Source organism: Buteo buteo, chromosome 26 (assembly GCF_964188355.1).
Source record: "Buteo buteo chromosome 26, bButBut1.hap1.1, whole genome shotgun sequence".
Classification (NCBI taxonomy): Eukaryota; Metazoa; Chordata; class Aves; order Accipitriformes; family Accipitridae; genus Buteo; species Buteo buteo.
Genome location: NC_134196.1, coordinates 10,405,790 through 10,428,434, shown reverse-complemented (window position 1 = coordinate 10,428,434; position 22,645 = coordinate 10,405,790). Strand labels below are relative to the sequence as shown.

General features: G+C 41.0%; 2 protein-coding genes across 2 annotated transcripts in view; both read left to right on the top strand.

Moving 5' to 3' along the window:
• Positions 1-167: 167 nt before the first annotated feature.
• On the top strand, positions 168-3,773 carry RPS16 (ribosomal protein S16). The gene is made up of 6 exons (XM_075058180.1): positions 168-277; positions 379-435; positions 1,264-1,365; positions 2,146-2,242; positions 3,395-3,442; positions 3,576-3,773. The coding sequence occupies exons 2-6, from the start codon at positions 388-390 to the stop codon at positions 3,719-3,721; spliced, it is 441 nt and encodes a 146-aa protein (XP_074914281.1). The 5' UTR covers positions 168-277; positions 379-387; the 3' UTR covers positions 3,722-3,773.
• Positions 3,774-9,787: 6,014 nt separating this feature from the next.
• Positions 9,788-22,645, top strand: part of OTOGL (otogelin like) — a 97,497-nt gene continuing 84,639 nt past the window's right edge. The window contains exons 1-8 of the mRNA XM_075057983.1: positions 9,788-9,866; positions 10,834-10,873; positions 11,972-12,020; positions 14,172-14,232; positions 15,920-16,018; positions 16,709-16,863; positions 20,098-20,219; positions 21,441-21,646. Of these exons, the coding sequence (XP_074914084.1) occupies positions 9,788-9,866; positions 10,834-10,873; positions 11,972-12,020; positions 14,172-14,232; positions 15,920-16,018; positions 16,709-16,863; positions 20,098-20,219; positions 21,441-21,646 (811 nt within the window). The remainder of the gene's footprint in view (positions 9,867-10,833; positions 10,874-11,971; positions 12,021-14,171; positions 14,233-15,919; positions 16,019-16,708; positions 16,864-20,097; positions 20,220-21,440; positions 21,647-22,645) is intronic.

The window sequence follows — 22,645 nt, the reverse complement described above, 5'->3', positions numbered from 1 at the left end:
CAGCCCCTCCAGAAGGAGCCGGAGAGGCAGAGACAGAGGCGCGGCCCCTCCGCCCGGCCTCGCCATCGTCCCTCCGGCCCCCGGGACGGCGGGTAACGACGGAAGGCGGTCGCCCGGCGCTGCCGCAAAGCGCGGCCGGACGGAGGAGAGGGGCGGGCGGCGCACGCTCTCTGTCGCACTGCCGGAAGACGGCGTTGCGCTTTGCGGCGCGGGCGCCCCTGAGAAGAGGTTGGGAAACCCCGTTCGGCCTTTTCCCGGTGCCGCCGCTGAGGGGAGGGTGAGTGTCCGGCGGGCTCCGGTCTCGGCCGCCCCTTTCGCCCCCTGCTCCCCCCCCCTGCTCCCCCGGCAGCGCTAACGCCGCCTCCCTCTCTCTTGCAGGAGACAGTCATGCCGGCCAAGGGTCCCCTGCAGAGCGTCCAGGTCTTCGGGCGGAAGGTGAGGCCGGGGCGCAAGGCCCGCTCCGTTCTCCTCCTGCCTCTCGGGCTGGGCCGCGCCTTGTGGCCTTACGCGCTCGGGGTCCCTCGGCCCCAGCTCGGGAGCGGCGGCGGTTCCTCTTCGGGGCCGTGTTGGCGGGGGGGGGCCTGCGGTGGCGAGGCCTGCGCTGCAGCTCCACGTGTCCCGGTCCGTAGGTGGCGGAGCGGCCGCCGTGTCGTCGGCGTTCGCGGGGGGGGGGGGTAGAGGGGAAGGATTTGGTCTCGTTGGGAGTGGGCCCGGGCCTTCTGGGGCGGAGATCTGCTCGGCTCGCTTGGGAGCGGCCGCCGCTGTTGTCTCCAGGCCACTGGGGCCCGGTTTGTCGTTGCTGGTGTCCGATAGCCGTGTTAATGAGGTGGTTGGTGGTGGGGAAGATGAAGCTCGTACTGCGGGCATCCAGTGGCTCGAGTTAATTCTAAGGGAAGGTGAAGTTTGTGCTGCGGGGATCCAGTGGCTCGAGTTAATTCTAAGTAATAGGCTGTTGTGAGGAAATGAACCGCAAAAATACCGTGTTGCAGAATGGAGAGGGCACCTTTACCTCATTTATAACTAAATTTTACGTGTGACTATATGGTATTTTTAACTGTAAATTAAATATAATTTTATTAAGATGGTGCCTTTATACTTCGAGTGAATGAATGCCTGGGAACATAAGGAGGGGTACTGTTTTGTGTAGTGTGAGACACTAATCTTGGGCATAGGACTATGATTTTTAGGTTGTTAAATAGAAATTCACTTCACACCACTAGTGCAAAAGGGAAATGCTGCGCTAATACACATTTGGATTTTTAGAAAACAGCAACTGCTGTTGCCCACTGCAAGAGAGGAAATGGCCTCATTAAGGTGAACGGAAGACCTCTGGAAATGATTGAGCCCAGAACTCTGCAGTATAAAGTAAGCATCCACCCAGCCTCCCCCCGCCCCCACCTTATGTGTTAAAAAACTTTTATATGCATAATTGATTGGGGATGGAGAAGAGTTGCTTGCCTTACTGACAGTACTAAATTTTTGGTTGTGTGTTACCTGATCACCTAAAATGTAGACGCTGTTAGAAAAATTCAGAAAACTGTCCTTCTGTGATTGCCTTGTTGGGAAGGGTGAGCTTTTCGCTTATCTGGATTCATGTGTGTTACTGTAATTACGTGAAGTATTTTAGCACTTCATATTCATTTTCTAAGTCGAAATGGATGACTTAAACCCCTTCTTTTTAAAAGTTGTTTAGGACTTAGTAAAATAGCTGTTTGAATACTGCTGAGAGAATCTAAAACTGACTAGAGAACTAAAAAGTATAATAAATACTGGAGAAAACCACCTACAAATTACTTCAGGTCTTGAATTTAATAAACTTGATTTATTTTTCTGATGTAGTTATGGCATTTTACTTAGAACTATTGCCTTGCTTTTAATTCCTGTGTGCATATGCTTTGCTATTAAGATTTCTGAAACAAAAAAAATAAAAAAATTCAAGACTTCAGTAAATCTATTTTATAACAGCAGTAGTAAATGTTAAAGAGCTCTGCAAGAGATGTAGTTAATTTGGGCGTGCGCTTGTAAAAATCAAGGCTCCGTTTTTCAGAACATTCAATAACTTCGCTTTTGATAAACCTATTACAAGCTCTAATCTTTGTAGTTTTTGATCACAAATGAATTTTCTTTCTGTGTTTTGTTTTCCAGCTGCTTGAACCTGTCCTCCTCCTGGGGAAGGAACGGTTTGCTGGTGTTGACATCAGAGTCCGTGTAAAGGGCGGTGGCCATGTAGCACAAATCTACGGTATGATTTTTGGTGGGATCTCCGGTGTGGGCTGGAACAGGTCAAGCCACATATTTTAAGAGGCTTGAGTTTAGAATAGTAACTTGTGCATCTTGATGTTCTTTTTCTTTTTCCACTGTGCAAATGCAGTTTTTCCTAAGCCTTATTGGTTATATTTTATATGCAAAGCTGTAACATCTGGAGTGAGTTGAGTGAAGTAAATTGATGAAGTTTTGAGGAACTGTGAGGAAATTATCTGTGTGTCTTGCAGTGTGACAGGACAGTTACAGTGCAGCTGGGCACAAAGATTTTGGGAGGGGAAAAGGGAAGTTACCACTAGAAGTTATATGTTTAGTTGTAAATTTCCACGTTGTTCAGAAGCATCTTTCAGCTGACCTGCAAAGCTAGGCAGTTCTTTTCCCTTGCAGAGAAGATTGAGAATGTACTTGCATTAGTTGTTGATAGGGTTGCTCTTTATAAATGATAGATTTGTTCTGCTGTTTCAGTTTGGGTATAGGTTAATGAAGCGGAGCTGAAGCTGCATAAAGAGCAGAGACATGTTTCAGTCTCAAAGTTGATTGCATTAATTTTTCAGAAAATTCAGATTTTCATCAAAATCCTGTTCTTGATGTTCTGGCAGAACAGGCTAACAACATCTTTACAGTTACTCCCATACTCCTGGTTTGAGTTCTGATTACTGTGTTACTATGCTACAGGCTTGTTGTATTGAGGTGTGCCAGAAGAACTGCTCATACTGTCCTGTTGTCCCTTTTACCTCCTTAGTCTTTGAACACACTGATCAGTTTTGTGCTTGTTGAAAAGTACAGGTGTTTCAGAGGATTGTGTTTCTAAGGGTTTTGAAAGCTGACTGCTCGGTAGAGGATGAACCTATGTTAGTACTCGGGAGAGAGGGTGATCAGACTGCCCTCGTACAATTCCTTGGCTAGCTGGCAGTTGTCAAATCAACACATGAACTGTGGGTGGCCTCTTGGCACAGATTTGTTCAATTTGCCGAAGTAAAGGTCATGTGGGGTATGTGGGAGGGGAGATTAAGGAGGGAAAGGACAATTTGGCAAAAAACAAGACAGCAAGTGTCTCAGGTAACTGGCACTTTGTTTTTAAGTTTTAAATACATTTGCAATCCTTACTGATCCATTATCTTTTTTTTAACAGCTATCCGTCAAGCTATTTCCAAAGCATTGGTGGCTTACTATCAAAAATGTGAGTTGTTTTGATTATTCTATTAGCCTTAAGTGGAAATACATGGCTTCTGGTAGTTTTGGTGCAAAAAATGTTAATATGGATTTGTTGCATGTGAAACTTCTTAAACTGAAGTTTTGGTTTTTTTAAACAGATGTTGATGAAGCTTCTAAGAAAGAGATCAAGGATATTCTCATCCAGTATGATAGGACTCTGCTGGTTGCAGATCCTCGCCGTTGTGAATCCAAGAAATTTGGAGGACCTGGTGCTCGTGCGCGCTACCAGAAGTCTTACCGTTAAAATACTTCTACGGTCATGTGACAGTCAATAAACATAAAGAGAATTTGATAAATTTCATGTTTCTAAATTGCATTTTTCTGTGTGGGTAAATAGATTTTTCACTGTGTTAACTTAAGATTGATACACAGGTTGATCGGTATTAAAGTAAAATCAGAGGGCTGTGGGCAGTTCTCTTTTATCCCTTCTAGTCTAGATAGATATGGTCTTGGGAATAAAGAAGAGCTTTCTCCTGTTGATAAGTGTGTGGTTATCAGAACATAAAGACGGCTTACATCCTGGTTTTTTGTGGGTACATGCAACAGTGTAGCAGTTCATTAAAGCAGAGTTCAATCTGTGCCTTTCTGGTAAATCTAAACAAACATGGACCTTTTCCAGTACCTGGATGGCCACTCTTCCTGGTGTTGTGAACCAATGTGAGTAGCCTGTGTTATTCCAATGTGAAAATGTCTGAGCCTGGTTACAGACTTAGTCCGTAACGCGTACAAGCGTGGATCTGATTCCTAGCTGGTAATTTCTGTATCGTGTGTTATGTGACTTGCTTTAGTACGCCGCCCTAGCGTAATGCAGCGCATGAAGCATCTTTCTGCATACACTTCTGCGCTGGCAGTTTGTGTTCTTGCGAAGGACTTGTGTTTTCCTTGTATATTTGTCTGAAATACCACACTGAGAGTGAAGTTCCGACACCACTATGGAGTATTATATGGTAATGAGTATTGTCCCATCTGCATGAACTGCTTTTGTTTGTGCTTGCGTAGTGTTTAGTGGCAAGGAGTTTATCCCCTTGAGGGTAACTCCCTCAGTGTAGTGCTCAAGTGGGTATTCAGGTGGCTCTTCTAATGTTTGTATTTAAAGTTTATGTCAAAACCAAAGTAATTATGGGGGTGGGGGAGGGAGGTTTATTGAACTCTTGCCATACCAGATAATACAGAGGCAGAGTTCTGGATTAGTATGTCTAAATGTAGGGAACTTTTTTTTTTAAATAACAAACCCCATATATTCTGTTTCAAAATAGTATTTTGTAAATGTAAAACATAAGGATTTTGTGTTACAAATAAGATTGGGTCTAAATGATTCATCCTTCAACCACAAGTTCATGCAGTACACGCACAAAGGGATGTAGACCTGGAGAACAACATTAAATGATTTAATAAAAAAAAGGAAAAATCCCCTTGGAAGCCAGATGGTTGCTTATGTCATGAGCTAGGTGAGGCAATTTGAAGGCCTTAGGGAAGTAAGTGGTAAAAACCTGGAGCTGAAAATACAACAGTAATTTTCAAAGATCTAGCTAGGGTGTGTGTGCATTAAACCTGAAAAGAAATGTTGGAGAAGTTCCAGTTTCTCATCCATTGAAACTGAAGATTTTTGTTCTGGAAGTGATCTCCCGGGGACAAAGAGGAAGAGTGAAGTTCTGAGTAAGGCATGGGGTGTGCCAACAAAAGGCTGTTGGAGAGGCTGGTTCTGTCCCTCGGATGAGTTGCAAGTAATTGAGTGAGGCTTGGATGTGAGCGGACCCAAGAGGCATGGGCACAGCCCTGGACTGTTCCCTATGTTTGAAAAGCAGTTTGGAGAGGAACTGGAGGAAATGTTGGAGACTAAGCAACTCAGAGCCTTGCTTCTGATATATTGCTCTCTAAGCGTGGTATTTTGTGTCTGTCGTATGCCGATACTGAAATGGTTACAAGGAGCACGTTGATACTTGAGATTTTTGTTGGGCTTTCTATTAATGTGGTATTTGTTCTCACTTTTTTAATGATAGGTCATTTCAGTGTGCTCGGTCAACATGAAGTTAAATCAGCTTCCTTTGCGAGTTGGGTTGGAGAATTGGAAAGAATAGTACAATTTTGCCCTTTTGCTCTAGTTAAGGGAAACAGGTGCTCGTGGCTTTTTACAGATGTTAATATTTGTTATGGTCTCTTTGCTTCTTCAGTAGAAAGGCATTTAAGGCATCTTCACTGAAGTGTAGTTATTCAAGAGTTAAATGCGTAACTTGAACAAATTCCTTCTGAAAAGGAATTCATCCATCCCTCTCCCATTTTAGCTGTCGGCGTGTGCCACAAAATCCTGCATTATATGACCTGAATAGAAGTAGAATGCTTATTCAAACCCCTCACGCTCCCACTGAAGTGGAGGGGACTGTTGTATGTTCTATCACCAAATTACATACCAGGATTTTTTGTCTAAGTGAACGAGTTACTCTATTCCAGAAACTTGCTGTCTCTTTGGCAAGATGCATGGTTTGTGTTCCTCAGTCCCCCTCTTCTGCAGCCTCAGATCTGACCCGTTTCTTGTCCAGCGAGTTCCTCGGAGTTTCTACCTTGTAGTAGAGTTGCTCACAAATTATTCTAGCTCTTGGGCTGGTGAAAACTGCAATGTTCTGCCTTCTAGCCTGGCTTTCTAAGGAAAAGATGCTATGCAGGGCTGACTTCAACTTGATAGATGTTAATTAGCTTCAGCTGAGGAAAATAAGCCTTTTAGTTGTTTGGTGACTGAAAAGCAATGGCTCACTCATTGCTTAGGAAATGTGTATTGGTTTGCCAGTTGGCACATATGTACCCTATGCTGTGGCTTGTCCAAAACTGATTCTCGCCTAGTTGTTAGATCAGTTGGATGCAGGGAAAAAGGAAGGACACAAAGTTACTGTGGTGTGAAACTCAGGGAGTCGGGGGAGATGCAATACCTGATGCCAGTAACTTTAGGGGTAGATTTCACAGTTATGGGGAAATATGATGTATTAGTTTTTCTGCCCACAGAACAGCTTGTAACAATTGGGGATTTTTGTTTTGCTGTTCTTTTATAGAAAGGCTGAAAATAAAACCCGCATTGCTACTAATATATCCAGAGATGATATCTGCATGTCATTTTTTCAACCAAAAGGCCCTTAGCATAATAAAAATGCTTGAACTGAACTCTGATCCCATAAAAATGCCCCATTAATCCTGTAAAGTGATGTCATCCCCACAGACTTGCTTTCTAAATGAGAAATGTTCATGGTATCGGGCTGGTGTCTGCCTGGGTGGCTGAAGATTTTTATTCTAAATGGTTTCTTACTGATCACCCACTAGAGGGCTTAACTTCATTGGGGAAGTGTAACTACTGTGAACTTTGAAGGTGTAAGGAGAAAACCTGTTCATAAAAATGTTTCCTTTCCTGATGTCCTGATTCTGCAGCGATGGCAATCGAGCTCTTGTTGTTAAGCATCCGCCCTGGCCAGAGAAACATTTTGGCAGAGAAATAGTAACAGTTTGATCTTCAAGCCCCTAGTGAGGTTCTTGAGCAGCTGTGGAAAAGAAGAAATGCCCCTAACCTCGTATTGTCCAGCTTTTTCATTAGTTTCACTGATGCTAATCCTTAGGAAGGTCAGGTGCACACATCAAAATGTGGTCTCACTTGAATTCTTTGTTGAAAATACCCATTCAATGAAGGCTGGAGTGTGAGCTCTAAAAAGTGTCATGTTTTGTTAACAATGACAGCAGATCCAATTCCAATCCAAGGCAAGCTTGTACCCATGGCTCTGAAGGTGGTTATTTTCTCACCCATTGTTTATAATCCTGATCAGCTGTGTAACCTGTATAAAAAATTAAGTCCTCTCAAATGTTATGTTGGAAAACTTGGGACAAATTAATTTTGACTATAATATACAAATATATTAACATTGAAATGTTTAAATTTTATTTTAAAAGAAAAATCTGTAACTTAAAAATGTAACACTAGCATTTTTTAAGTGTGGACCGGTGTGTTCTGTATTGTGTTGTTCTTATAAAAGTGATTATTTTCTAATGCATTTGTTCTGTTCAAGTTTTTCAGAAGTCCTGATCTGTGAGTATTCTACTACTTGTGTAGATAATATGTGTCATTGCATCGATATAATTTGATTCAAGTTTTTTTTATCTCTTTCTTAATATAGTCCTCTGAGTTACAGTTCAATGTACTTGGCTGAGTAATTCTTTTTCCTTATTAGCTAACATCCTTCGTGTGCTTGGGACTGTGCTGTTTCCTACCCTTCCTTGAGCAGAGTTATCCAGACCTAATGAAGCCTATTGCTCTAACTCTTACAAAGTCCCTTTGCAGCTGATGAGGCTTGGCCGGCTTTTTAAATATTAGAAGTTAAACAACTGTGAAATACTAGCGTGTACCAAATATTCCCTCAACTTTGCTGTAGAAAAATTGTAAAAAAAACAAACAAACCTCTATTTTTGATAGTTTCTGTTAAACCAAAAGAGTTCACTTCTATTAATGGAAAGATTTGTGAAGCTACATGTGAAGCATGGTCTGAAATACGGTCTTGAGGAAGGGAAGAATCCCAGGTCAGGTTTCTGAGAAGAGTTTGAAACAGTTTCTAAACCAGACTTAGCTTCAAAGTAAGATAACATGAAGACTGGTAATGGAACTTGGAAGCTCTAACGGTTGGATTCATCTGAGCTTGAGAGCAACCTAAGGCATCGTCCCCTAAGAGCAGGTTTGTGAGAGGGTGACATGTTGAGTAGCGTCTGTCACTTTCTGTGACGTAGGTGCCCACATAAGAGTTCACGGTCTGTGTATGACTACATCAGTGTGTTAATTTGGATCAGGAACTCACTTCTTTTGCTTCTGCTTGCGGTCTGGAATGGTTTTGGACCACATGGAGCAGATGAAACTAAGCTGGGAGATGCATTTCAGCTGCAGATAAGCAGCGAGTCCATGGGACAAACCCCTATCCGGTCGGAAGTAAAAATGCAGGAAAAAGCCTCTTAAAATGTGAATTAGGTGAATGTCAGCTTCTCAGATCCAAGAGTAATAAAAATAATTCTTAAGAAATACTCCAAACACAGTGTAGTGTTATCTATCAGTTTGCTGTAAGTATCCTTGGACTGCCAGTGATCCCGAACCTGCGTGAGTACTGCTGGCTGCTGTGTGGGCACAGGGTCTTGTCTTTGTCTATGGTTGGAGAGGTTGAGTGTTTTCCCTTGCCTTTTCTTCTAGTCCAGCTGGGGAGCAGGGAAGAGAAAGGGCTAGAAGAAATGATGGGAGACGTTTTCACCTGAGAGAGGCCATCAACTTCTAAATTTTATTTTGGTCCAAACCCACCTTCTGTAGCATGCTCAGAGGGTCTCACAAAGCACATCCTAGAAGAGTGGAGGGTTAGGCAAAAGATAGGCTTTGCAAAATAAAATGAATAGTATCGGTTTCAATTAGCATTATATGTGTCTTTAAAACTGTGCTTTTTAATGATTCTGTTAGGGTAAAGCAGGTAAGATTTTTCTGTTTTAAAATATGATCATTTTTAGTTTTGGTGAAATTATATTTTTGTATTTTAATGAAAATTAGAAACAAACCCCATCAGTCCTGTTGACTTCTTTCTCCTTTTTGCTAATGTGAAATTTTCATAACACATTTTGTGAAAAATGAAATATAATTGTCCTCTGGGAAGCCTTCTTTTGTGATAAAAGCAAACTATACACAAAAATATGTCTAAAATATTCTTAAAAATCCAGGTGTATTATTTAATGGAAGTTCATGTCTTACCTTTTAGAACAGATAAAGAGCATTAATATTTTAATCTCTAAACCTATCTGGTTACAGTTTATACAGTAGCATCATTGCAGGGTCTGCAAAAAAATATTTCACTGTGATAAGCAGTAAAGGGCAGCACTCAGCGCAAGCCTCAAAGCACACAAAGGTGTGTGTGACAACTGAAGGAACTCTCAAACCATCATGACATGGCAACATTTCTATGTCATTGTCTGCTATGTTATAAAGGGCCAATTCAGTTCAAGAGAGGAGTAATACGGGTCTAGTGAAAGTGTAACTAATACAGACTCTGCTGAGGAGTTACCATGCATTGCTAATGAGAGACATGCAGCCAGAAAGTTGTATGCAACACTTGTAAAGCTCCTGAAGCTGTATGTAGCTACCAAGCTTGATGTCTCCTTTTCTTTTCCTTTTTTGTGTTGCATTATATTAAATAATGCATCCAACTATCTAACTTCTAAAGGATTTAAACACACTGTAGAAATACATAGTTCTAAGATGCCATCGTAATCAAAGCCAGTAATTTGGATAAATTTCCTATTGCTAAGTTATACTGAAATGAACATTGTGGGAAAGCTCAATTTAATGATACCGTGGACTATATTCTTGCTTCATTCACTGCTGTCCTCTCTGCAAGGTAAGAGCTTTATTACTTTTTTGCAATAATGCTAATTTTAAAAAAGATTTTTCTAAATATTTTAATAATATGGCTACTTCTTTTTCTATCACTATGAAGCAACTTCTGTTACCTTTGCTGGAATTCATAAATAAAAAAAAACTAACACAGGTTAAAAAGCTATATAGCACCATTCTCTCTGACAAATGTAGAAACTAAAATACAGCTTTTTTTTTTTTTTTTTTAAAAAGATACATTTTTATGTCTGAATTTGTTACCAAATAATTATTTAGGAATGTAAATGAAGTTTCTTGGCTTTCTTGCCATTACTGCCAGATGAGTAAGCAGATAGTGTTTTTCAATAGGGTATGATTTTGTTTCATCAGACTGCACCTGCAGTTTGTTTAAGGATTTTTAGAATGCTAGGGTAAATCATCACTCTTCTGGTTATAGAAACAATCTTATTTTTTATGTAGTGCAAATGGATCTTGTAGATAGTTCTCTTGCAACAATTATAAAGATTTCTAAGGCAATATGAGAAAGGAGGGTTGGGGTTTTTGGTTTTTGTTTGTTTTGGTTTTTTAAAGCATAATATCTAGAGCATTTTAAATGGCTTACGACTGAGTTTTACAAGTAACATTCAGAAAATTATTATAGGTAACCACCCTAGAGGTTTGATTCTGGAAAGCTCTGAGCACCTCTTGTATTTTACCAGTTTTGGTCTAAGTCTCTGAAGAACTATGAAGCCTTTGCTGTTTTTGATGGCAGCATGTACCAGAGCTGAGGCCATGAAAACTTGCAGGTGATGAGCACTTGAAAGAATCAAACTCTCAGGAAGGAAGGCATGTAGTGCTACATCCCTTGGGAAGAGAAGAAGTGTGTAAAGATGCTCTGGAAAACTTAGAACAAAATTAACAAATTGTTGTTTACCAAATACAGAGTGAGGCTGTAAAAAACCCATTTAACTTGATGACTTTTTAATCTACAGGATCTTATTGCAAGCTTTCTCTTTTGAGAAGAAATTCCAGGTAAGTTTTTATTCCTTATTTGTCAAGTCCTACAAACATAACAAGAATGAATAAGTGTGACGCAGTGCAAGTTAGAAAGTAAAATATAGCCTTGAATTCGACATGTAAAATGTCGTGTACATGTACGTTGGATGTAAAACATGCTTTCAGAGTGTTTACAACTCTTTTCAAAGAATTTACATAAAGGGCATGGGTCATCTGTTTGAAAAATGGAGGTCCTTATGAAAAATGATGCTTCTGTGGTCTCAAGAAAGTTTAGAGGAATAATGGAATGAAACCAGGATGAGATCATGATTTCATGACTGGAAAAATACATTAAATGAGTATCCTTCTGCAGTTTTAATTGCACGATAAAATCCTAGCTGCTATTTGAAGCACAGAAAAGTAAGTGCTATACAGCCTTAAAATAAATATTTTCAATACAAGTTTTCATGTAGAAGCTGAAATCCAAACAAAACCCAAACTAGGCAATGTTCCTGATCCCATTGAATTAAATGGGAACTATGCCATTACTTTCAATGGAAGCATCCAGTCGGACGTAGCTTCGGATGTCTGATGACCTCTAACACATCTAGTGAACACACATGCACGTCAAATGATATGCCATCTTGCACTGTTGATAAAACTAAGTATGTTTTATAGTTGGATGCCCTTGTTTCTAAACTTGATCACAAATTTAAGTCAGCCACAGCTGGAGAGTCATTTCTTGCTATTAAAAGAACCATCACAGTATATTCAAAGAACACTTAGGGGAACTTGCAGCCACTCACATGCGGAGTCAAGTAAATACGAAGTCACTTTACATTTTTGTATCCTGTCACGTAAGCCTATTTTGCCTATTTACGTCTCTCCCACAAGCCCCAGGTACCTCCCTGTCCAAGCACAGATCGGAGTGCTGCCCAAGTCTGTAAAATGAGACCACGAAAAGGAAAAAAAGGAAAAAAAAAATAAAAAAACACCTTTTTAAATGTTAACCCAAGAAAGACCTCTTTGATAAAGTGATGGTAATCAGAGAGAAACACTTCTCTCCAGGGAGCTGCTTATTCAGGTCGCTCCAGGGACCTTTGATTATACAAGATCCTTTTTGTTTTCTTCCAGAAATGAGTTTAATGCAACTCGACAGAAAAGAGATCTCGTAACAGCCGAGGTAGGTTATACCTCCAAAAGCAGGAGGGAGGGGAAGGCCTCCCCCCTTCTCTGCTCCGGGCCTTTGCCGTCCTTACAAAGGAGCCTTTGTGGGGAGCAGGGCGGCTGTAACAGGAGGACATTGAGGAGGAGCGGCTGTGCCCTACCTGCCTGTCCCCCGCCTCAGCCCGTGCCCTCGCGCCTTCAGTCACTCTCAGCAAAGCGCCTGGTGGGCGACCCACCCTGACGAGCCGACGGACGCGCACCGCCATGGGAAACGAACCCGCCGTGCCTCTGTTCTTTTGTGAGGGCGAACGGAGAGCCCTGGAATGCTGTTGGTGTTCGGTGAGAGGCAAAATGGCGGCGGCTCCGGCCCGGCCCTGGTTCCCACCGCCCTGGCCCACCGCTGCCCCAACACTGCATCCCGGCAATGTTGCACTGAAATTTAATACTAAATGGGGGAATCTTGTTCCCTCGCTGGTACAAGTCTCGGGCTATGGAGCCTGAAGTTTATAACCCCGTTTGATGGGGGCAGGCGGGAAGCCCAAGGCGGTCCCTCCTCACGGTCTTGTGGGGAACCTGCAGTCGAACCGCGGATGATTTTCTCCGAGTCAGAAGTTGTCTGGTGTGAAATGCTGTGCTAAGGTGAATCGAGCCTGTGAGGGAAACGGGCCCTCGGGACTGATGGTGTCCCAGGAGGGCCTTCAGCAGGAAAGTGCTGTGGCAGCAAGGACGCTCTACCTCCCCGAAATAACGCAAAGGCCAAAAGCCGCTTTCCTGAGGAGGACGGCTCAGTAACTATCAGGGGAAATGGGTTTTGTGCAGGGAGGGAAAGGACACTCTCCGGCTAGCCATGGGGACTGGGAAGAGTTTTGGTGCAGCGGCCTTCCAGGTAGTGGTTTGATGAAGGCCATTTCGGGTTGATTTTAGACAGACTGTGCTACTTGGATGCATCCCACAAAGTATTTCCAGTTGGGAAAAGGAAGTTTTTATGTCAGTATGACATAAGGAAGTTTTTATGTCAGTGTGTGAGGTATTAGTGAGACTTAACCTAACCTGTTACTTGTGCAGTGCTGTTCCCTTTGAGATTCATTGGGTCAAACTCCAGACATGGAGAATGACTGGCGGCAGGAGGGAAGAGAGAAATCACCTTACAAGTGAAAACTTAAACAATTTGTTTTGCTTAGTTGTGCAGCTGAAGGCTGGCACATACGTCTGTGGGGAGCACGGAAGGGTAATTGTTTTCTTATAGAACATCAGAGAGGGAATAAATAAAAAACACAGGGAAGAAAAGCTATTTAAGCAAAAGGGCCAAGCTTTATAAAGCAAAAGGATTTAAACTGGCCATGAATAAATGTAAGAGGGAAATATTTAACTACCAAGCACTTCACCGTGGTAAACTTCCCAATCAGACTAGTGGGGGCAAAAACCCCAGAGTGCTTTCAGCCTGGAATGGGATCAGTTCTTAGAAGGGACGACGCGACGTGACAAGCTGCAGTAGCAGAGTGCTGGGTCAGATCCAGGGCTTGCTTATAGTCCAATGCTCCTTGGTTCCTAAACAAGACAGGAAGCAGACCAGGCAGATCCACCGCCTCTTTTGTTTGGGATGCACCAAAATGCAGTTCTGAAGGATCTCAAGGAGGACGTGAAATCCATTGCAGCTGGAGTGGCCACAATGGGATGACTGGAGTGCGGCACAGAGCATGAGTTAGGGCAGAGGGTGAAATGGAGGGGTATCACATCTTGGAGCTCTCCATCTATTGGTATTTAACCAAAGTGAAAAGGGCAGGAGTGCTTTCTGTCCCCTTGCTCTTCCTTCCAAACATAACTGCAAAACTTCCCTAGTGGAGCCCAGCCAGTTCATTGGCACTCGAGGGCATGGAGAGGAGGCCAGCAGTGATCCCACAGCACAGCTCTATCCTTCCTCATCCCCCCAAAAGCCGTGCTTCTCCACCCCACGGTGCTGGTTGCTGCAGTCACTGCCTTCCACACTGGCCCAGGCTGCCGATCCCTCCTGCAGTGCCTGTGGCTGTGCCATGTGCTGGCTGAGCTGCAAATTACTCTTCTGTATTAGAAGTCCCAACCCAACACTAGGCTGCAAGGCCTCAGGCTCGGATCAGCTCATTTGTAAAGCACAAACACCCTGATTTTTGCTTTTATGTTTCTCTGACAGATTCAAGCTGCCTCTCCTCGGTCGCACCTTCATGGGGCCTTGACGCGGAGCCCACCAGGAGGTCAGTGCCATGCTCCTTACCTACAGGAGGAGAGAGAGTCCTGAAAATGCTGCCTTCCTACCAGCTTTCCTGTGTTACCGTGGCTTGTGGAAGCCCTGCTCATTATGTCCCCTACAAAACCCTGCTCTGTGTCATTTTCTCATTTTATCCATGTTAAATCATGGAAAATTCCTGTTAAAATTGTACTTTCAAATACTGCCTTACAACCAAATCTGAACAGCTAACTAAGCCAAAACTTTGATTTTTTCTTCTTTAAAGTTTAGTTCTACTGCACTTTTTCTTCTCTGCCACTTTTTCCAGCCTTGGCAGAGGATGTAAGTATGTCCGAGAGGCATGTAACTGGTTGTACGAAGGGACAGGGGTGCTCAGGCAATGAGCACGCAGTTGCTCATGGAAGGTTTTAAGCATTGTACAAACATGTAAAGCAGGTCCAAGTTACAGAAGCTGTTTTGCGAAAAAGTTTATTGTATGCAGCCAAAGTTTGGAAAATACGTATCCCTGGGTTGGTGCTTTCTGTTGTGTTTTCCCGCATAAATGAATATATGTAGTTTTACAGCTCACAATTCTAACAACAACAAAGAAGTTTTCCATATTAGTGCTGTTCTATAAACAGTATTTTCTGCTTTGTCAGTATTTTCAGAGTATCTGTGTATATTTGGAAAGCAATTCTTAAATGGAAAAAATTCAAAACTAAGCATGGAAAGGAGTATTCACAGTGAAGGCTGATGTTCTTAGTCATTGGTAATTTCTGTGTGTGCTTTACTGTAAAAGTCCCATTTTCTTCTCATTTAATGTCACTAGCAGCTTTACCATGGCTTCATTGGGAGTGGAAAGGCCTGTTTATTTCATTGACTTCTTGCTTTTTGCAGTGCTTTTTTAATCTCCATTAGCAAGATTGTAAGTGTTTGTATCTAGTGTTTTAATCCTCCTCCAAGAAAGAAAGCAATTATCTGCAAAACCTGATGAAATTTTGCTTTGGGACTACCTTTCTTCTCCACTTTTGGGGAATTATGATTTAGAACCACCTCAGCGAATGGCTAGTAGATGACAGTGAGGTCTTCTGAACAGACTATAAAACCCTTTAGTGAAACTGCTTTTGGAAACAATTACTAATTATAATGCAAAACAAGCCATTCCCATGGAATCTTAAGTCTCTGACTCCAGTCACCTTTTAAGCAGAAAGAACCTTTTAACTGAGTTTTTTTAACATGGGGGGAAGGTTATTTATAATTGCTTTTGACTCTGTAAATTACATATTCTGGACTGTTCATAAGCTGAATGTACCCTTTGCTGTAATGCTGAGGAGGGAGGAGCTGAACATATGTATAAATTGTGCTGCATTTAGTCAATTAGAATAATCTGTGTCCTGTGTATTTCGAGATCAGCAGGGCTGGGACTTGGTTTCTTTACATGGGAACTTGACCTTTTGTTTGCTGGGAGGAGGCTGACCTTTTGCTCCTTTGTTAGTTTACAAGTCTCAAAACAAATGAAAGAGAACCTTGCTTCTCTTTTAACCAAGGAACACAAAGGATAAAATTAAGTAGATGTTAAAAACTGGAGATTGTTGTTGGTTAATTTTCTTAGCTAATATAGCTGCTTATGATTTAACAATAAATGGATTTAATGTGGATCTCAGCCTGTTTGCAAAATACTGTATCTACTAAAAGGCTGCTATGCTTGCTTACAGGTTCATGTCCTCAGGAGTGCCTTAATGGAGCAGTCTGCACAGAGGCAGGTGACTGTGACTGTGAGTTATTTCAGGCTCAAGGAAGCAGGTGCCAAATTGGTAAGTTTTGGGCCAAAAGAGTCAAGTTTCAGCTTCAAGTGAGATTTAAGGTGCAGGTGTTTAAAACAATACTGTTAACAGCATATTTGTGATTCCTCTGTAGTAGGACTGTCATTCCACTAGTAGCTAAGAGGATTAAAATGATATGCATTAGGGATATATGGAAAGCAACATCAGGAATGTCTACATTTTAGCACTTGGACTGTGATAGATACCATAACAGATAGATCACTGTCTAGTACATCAGTAGCTAGCCAGCTTTTTTATAGTTAGCTGAACAGCCAAAAAGTCACTGCATTTTTTCTAACAGTGACTTATTACAGATAAAATTACCAACTATTTCAATGCACTGGTTTCTGGAATCTGCTGTGTGTGGGATCAACAAAAATTGTCTGCCAGGATCTGCAGTAGATTTAAATCCCTTGCCTCTACTTATAATTAAAATGTCTCCACTGAAGCAAATAAAAAAACTTACAATGATTGTATGTGACTAAAACTGCATCATAAAGATTGAAAAAAAATGTACTGACTTTATTTAAAGTAGAAGAAATGAGGTTATCTTTTGTCTTTGCTATGTATCTCCTTTATAAGCTCTTATTTCCTTTCTGAGCTCTTACTGTTGTAGAAGCCTGTGACACCTCTCAATTTTTGATTACCATGCTTGTTGTAAACTCAGTGTGTTCTTTCCAGTACCTAACACTGGTAAGGACCGAGATGGGATTTGCAAATCTTGGGGACAGTATCATTTTGAAACATTTGATGGCATCTACTACTACTTCCCAGGAAATTGCTCCTATATTTTTGCAAAAGACTGCAGTAGTCCAGAACCCCAGTACACTGTTTGGGTAAGTATGTGAGCATACTCTAGAAATAACACACTTGTGTATTTCTGTATTACAGGACTTATTTTTAATCGTAAGTAAAATAAGTAGAGAGACAATAGATGGATCAAACTGTTGCATTGCATACTTAAATATAAAACGATGCTGCTGGAAAATGTCTAAGCCTTTGTGCAGTAACCTCAAAACACTAATGAAATGATAATCAACAGAGTCAGTATATTAAAAATAGTATTTCTCACTCCCCCTATCCTAAAAAGGATTTCTGATCTCTCCTTTCTGGGAGCAAAAGTGAGTCTTAAAGCAGACCTTGGAAACTTCAATAAACTTTAGCTGTCAGATTGTAAAAAAAAAATTGAGTTGCTGAGTAAAGTGCAAACAGCTACCACCTGCCTGATAGCTGAGCACCCAAGCGTACTGGGCCCTGATTCCCAGCCATCAGCATGCTATGGGGAGCTGCCTCCCTGGCCCACGGAAAACTCTGTCCCCTCTGGGGATTTGCATTCTAATTTTGGATTACCTCTACGTCATGCAGAGAAGATTAACAGCTCAAAAGCCTTCATCTTGACCTATGTATGGAAGGCACTCTTTTTAGTAATTTCCTCAAATTGCTGACTATCCATGGTTAATGACTTTGGGTCAGGGAGAGTTCAAACGTATACCCTCTTTGAAGGAAGATACCCTGTTTATCAGGCTGTTGGTTACTGTGGAGAGAAGATATGGGCTCATTATGTTACTTTTTACACAATGGTTGAGATTTGGTGCTGATGGGGCAGAGGAGACGGGACAAGAGGGGTCCTAATTCTGAGTCCTGGTGGTCACAGTGCTCGGAGGGGCAAAGGCAGACCTAGATGCTGATTTCTGCTCCAAGGACTAGTTTTCACTTATAAACACATGACCTCTTCTCCCCCCAGATAATAGCATCTAGTAAAGATAAATCTGCCATTAAAACTGCCATTTCTATTCACTCAGGTTATAGATGGATGCTGTTACATCTGCCTTCCGCAATGTCATTTTAATTCTTTGGATTCTATGTGCAGCTATGATCTTTTAGACGTTTTCAAAAAATGCTGTAGCAAAGCCCAAGATTATATTAAAATATAGAATCAATATTTCAGTGGATTCCAGTTGCTCTGGAAAGAGAGAACTACCATTAAATTGCTGGAACAAATGTCATGTTTTGCTCAAGACTGAAAATGTTTACTCAGAAAAGTCATAAGTAATGTGATAAAAAGCACTGCAGTCACTACAGGCTGGGCAATGGAGAGCCAAGAACCTTGCCAAATCCTCACATTATGGTCCTTCTGGCTTTAATAATCCACCTCTCTAGAGGAGAAGAGGACATAAGAATTACTTTGATTTTCCTTGATTGTGTTTCTGTCTTGGGCCAGGTTTACATAGAAACCATCTGTCAATAATAGTAACATTTATGATGTCTTTAATTATGATTATCTTTATACGTGTAAAAGCTTTAATGATTTTCCTGGTTTGGTTTATTTCACTCAGAGAAACAGTAACTGGGTTTTACTTCCAGGTTTAAGTGTCAGTTTAGGAAGATTAATTCGAGTATGTGTTAGCACGGTATGTGTTTATCCACAGATCTTTTCTACAAAAACAATAGCTCTAGTTACTTTTACAGCCTCCATTACTATGTTGGCAAAATGTTTCCCAATTATTCATCTATTTAGCTTCACAGCACTGTCAAGTAAACTGGTAATGCAACTCCCATCCTTCTCAGAGAATGGTGACACACACAGTCACAGGAGTCATATTTGAGCTACCTAAACTCTGTCTACATTTTAATTTAGGTAATCATTGGTATCTAAGATTCACAACACACTCCCCTGTCTCCTCAGTGGTGTCTAAAATCAGCTCACAGGCTTTTGAAGCACCATAGTCTAGGGCATCCCACGGGTTTGGGTGGCTCAACCCCACTGAGATTAATGAAAGCTGTTGAAGTTCCGCTCAAGCCCTTGGAGTAGGTATGTGGTTAAAACTCACTTAGACTATGTGAGTGTAATTCAAAACTGTGTAGTAGTTAATTGATTAGAGCATATGCACAGAATGTTGGAGACCTATATACCCATCATCAGAGTAAATCTGAACCCACAGTTTTCAAGGCCTGAGAGCATGCCCTGGCCAGCGAAAGCTGTGTGGTGTCTGGGGACAAGGACCTTCCTGCAGGAGTCATGCTCTGCTATCCCAAAGGCTGGGAATGCAATGAAAGTCTGACTTCAGGGGTAGCCTCCTTTTTGCCAAACTACAAAAAGGAAGAGTGCTGGCTTATCATGCCTATTCCAAGGTCTGTTTATACATTTTTTTATGCAAGATCTCCTTCACTGCCATAAAGCTATAGACATGCTGAGATGGGAGTTGCATGGGTTTCATTTCTGGAAGCATGGATCTGAGATCTGTTTAACACCTCTCTCTAGTACTGGGCAGTCATGGAAGTCACACATTGCCAATACCTGAGACACACAGTTTTGCAAAACTCTCTCTGGCTGACCGAAACTTGCATTTCCATTGCTGTGTTCAAATTAGAGAATCTGATATGTGATTCAAACCAATACTCTGGCTCATTATGCTATATATGTATAATGGGGAGAGGCAGACTTCAGAAAAGCCTGCCCTTCTCCATTAGCAGGGCTGGAAAGCCAGTGTGAAACGGGTTTTAACAGATCCATGTAAGTTAGGTGCCTGCAGTAATTTGTGGGAGCACTCGAAGATCTCAACAAATCCGGAGTGGTTCAGGAAGGCATGTTGTAGTTCAGCCAGTGCCAGTCTCAGCTGGTATGTAGAATGCTGGTATTATGCTGAGGTTTTATATTGGTTTGTAGTTCCCTCTTATAGATCAGACCTCTAGAAATAGAGCAATGGGAGTGTCTCCTCAGTGCAAACAACAAGCTCCTACGTTGGCAGTTTTAAGCTAGCTCACTACATTGTCTCTGAAGTTAATCTACGTAAAATGCCCAAGTATTTCATCTAGTATTTAAACCACTGTCTTGTGATGCTTTGTGCTATTAAACAGTTGCTGTATTTCTCAGTAGTATCAGGTAGCATGAACTTCTAGTTTTGCATATCTTTGTAATTGTGACTTTTTAATATTCTAAGTATTTATTTGTAAAGCTGTTTCAGTGATTGGTGCATAGACATCTAAAATATCATATATGAGTTTATGAAAAGTTGCATGAAATTACTGAAGAACAAACATTTATTGTGTGTATATTTTTCCCGTCTAAGGTTCATAACAGTCCTCACTGTTATGGTTCAGTATATACTTGTCAGAGGTCTGTCAGCTTATTTTTTTCAAACCAAGAAGAAATAATTATTTCAGGACATGAAGTAAGAAAAGATGGAATCAAGTAAGTGTTCTAATGGTGGGTTTTAACATTTTATTGCAAAAAGATAGTGTGGAGTTTGGGAAATTGATGCTTTTTACACCAGCCAGAGAAAATAATTTGGTATATATTATTGATATATATTATTGATCCCTTGCTGTTCTGTATTGGGGCTGATAGAGCTCTAGTGTGAGCAGATGTAATGGTGCTAATGTAATACCTGAGTGGGGACAGCATACACTCCTGCATTAACCTTGTGTTCAACTTCTCAGCTGTAACCTAACGATCACCTATCCTTACTTTGTATAAACAAAGTCTGCATCAGACAGTTCTAGCTAATCCTTGGTGCATCCTGATATCATTTTGAACAAGGCAGTCATTATTCTTGGTAGCTATATGTAATGTAAGACATAATCTTTTTCTAGACAAGTCTGAATTGGTTGAATTAAAGAACTTAAGTCCCCTCTGCCCCTTTGGGGAAAAAAAACCACAAAACATCTCTGAGGTATATCAAACCCCCAAATTTACCAGTTTTTTTTAATAAGTAAAAAAGATGAGTGCAGGACTATCATAAATACATTTTACTGATTGATAAAGTACGGAAAATTTCAAAGAGTTGTTAAGGTGTTCTTGCCATCCTCTTTGATGTAATGCTACAGCCATTAGCATCTGAGACCGATAGCTACAGTGGTACTGCTCATCCCAACAGAAGCAACTTTGGAAGGTTAGGATTAGATCCATGCTGCAATTTTATTGTCCAGTGGTCTTTGGCCAAAGGAGGAAGATATATTGTATCTGTTAAGTATTTTGGTCAACAGTATTTTCTGTACTGTAAGGTCCTCCATTTGCAGACACGTAACGCAGTGATGACCCTGTGCCCGGAAGGGCTGCTGGTGGTCATAGTGTCACGTAGCTCCTCGTGCAATGCAGTATGCTCATGAAGTCATGTATTCCTCAACATGCCCATGCTGGGCTTTGAAAACGAAGATTCATTATTCTTTCAGGCTTATAATTCATACAACTGGTAGATGTATATAGCAGAAAAGCATTCATTTTTGATGGTCAATATAGAGAAGTACACAGTAGAAAAGATAGTGAAAATATGACGAAGAATTGAATGGAAGTGACTGTATAGACCTGGGAAAAAGGGTTTAGTGAGTTAGAAGGTGATGTTTTATGTGGTATTTTTCTAACACCTGTCTCCTCTCATCTGAGATCTTTGAAACAGGCTGTTTCTTTTTCCAGATTAATGTTGCCTCAGACAGTTGGAAATGCTTTCTTTGAGAGACTGGCTGACTATATTCTGGTGAAGACTACCTTTGGTTTTTCTCTTGCTTGGGATGGAAACTCTGGCATTTATATTAAGCTGACAGAAGATCATAAGGGAAAACCTTGTGGCCTCTGTGGAAATTTTAATGGCAATAAAGACGATGACCTGATACTACAAAATAGTAAGTAAATAGCTTAGAAATACACCCTTACCTTGTGTGAACAGCTTCCATGTTCACTTTGAATATAATACTGTAAAAAGGCAGAGTCCTGTTTCAGTTATTTCAGTAGAAAATAGAATATCTGCTCCACTCTTCCTCATCATTAAAGATGCTAAGGGAAATGGTCCTAATTCAAGAAAGTATATGTATATTTAAGCCTTTTCTTGCTCAGCAAAGCATTTGGGGTGTGTTTATCTTAGCTGATGAAAGTGCCTTCAAATAATAAATAAATAAACGAATGCTTGTGGTTTTCTCTACATTTAAAGATGGAGGGAGAAGGAGAGAAGAGCCAAAATATTAATATTTGGGAAAAAGCACCATCTCAAGTCATTTGTTTATATAAGCATCATAAAAATGCTAGTTGAAATATGTAAATTTCAAAGCTGTTGCCAAGGAGTTCCTTGTATCACTTTGTTGGTATGGTATATTATGGGCCTCCGAATACCCTGTAGGATGAGGAGTTGCCCAATGTTGCGTCTGAGGCAGAGATGACTTGCTAAGCTGGTAGAATATTCTGTAGTCTATGTAGGGAATACTCTATAGGGACTTAAAAAAAAAAAGGAAAAAATAAAAAAGAACAAGCTTGAGAATATGAGTAATATTTTTCTCAGTCTCTGATAAAAACAAAGATAGAACTGTTTTACTGTTACCATTAACTGCTGAGAGAATCTAGTCCCACGGCCCTGCATATTCTTAAGTCACAAAAGTTATCTCACTGTAACTTTTTTCCCCACCTCTGTTTTTCCACATTTTTTATGGTTGATAGCAGACCTTTTTGACTTTCTAAGTGAAGGAAGACACAGTGTACTTATCTTTGTATGGTCCTAAAAATCTGCCCAATATAAATTTCTCATACCCCTTCTGCCATACCCTTCTGCCATGAGAGCAGCAAGTTCCTTGTTTCATGCATTAACTTCTGCACACCAGAGTATAGTATGTTTAATAACTAGTTAAAACTGG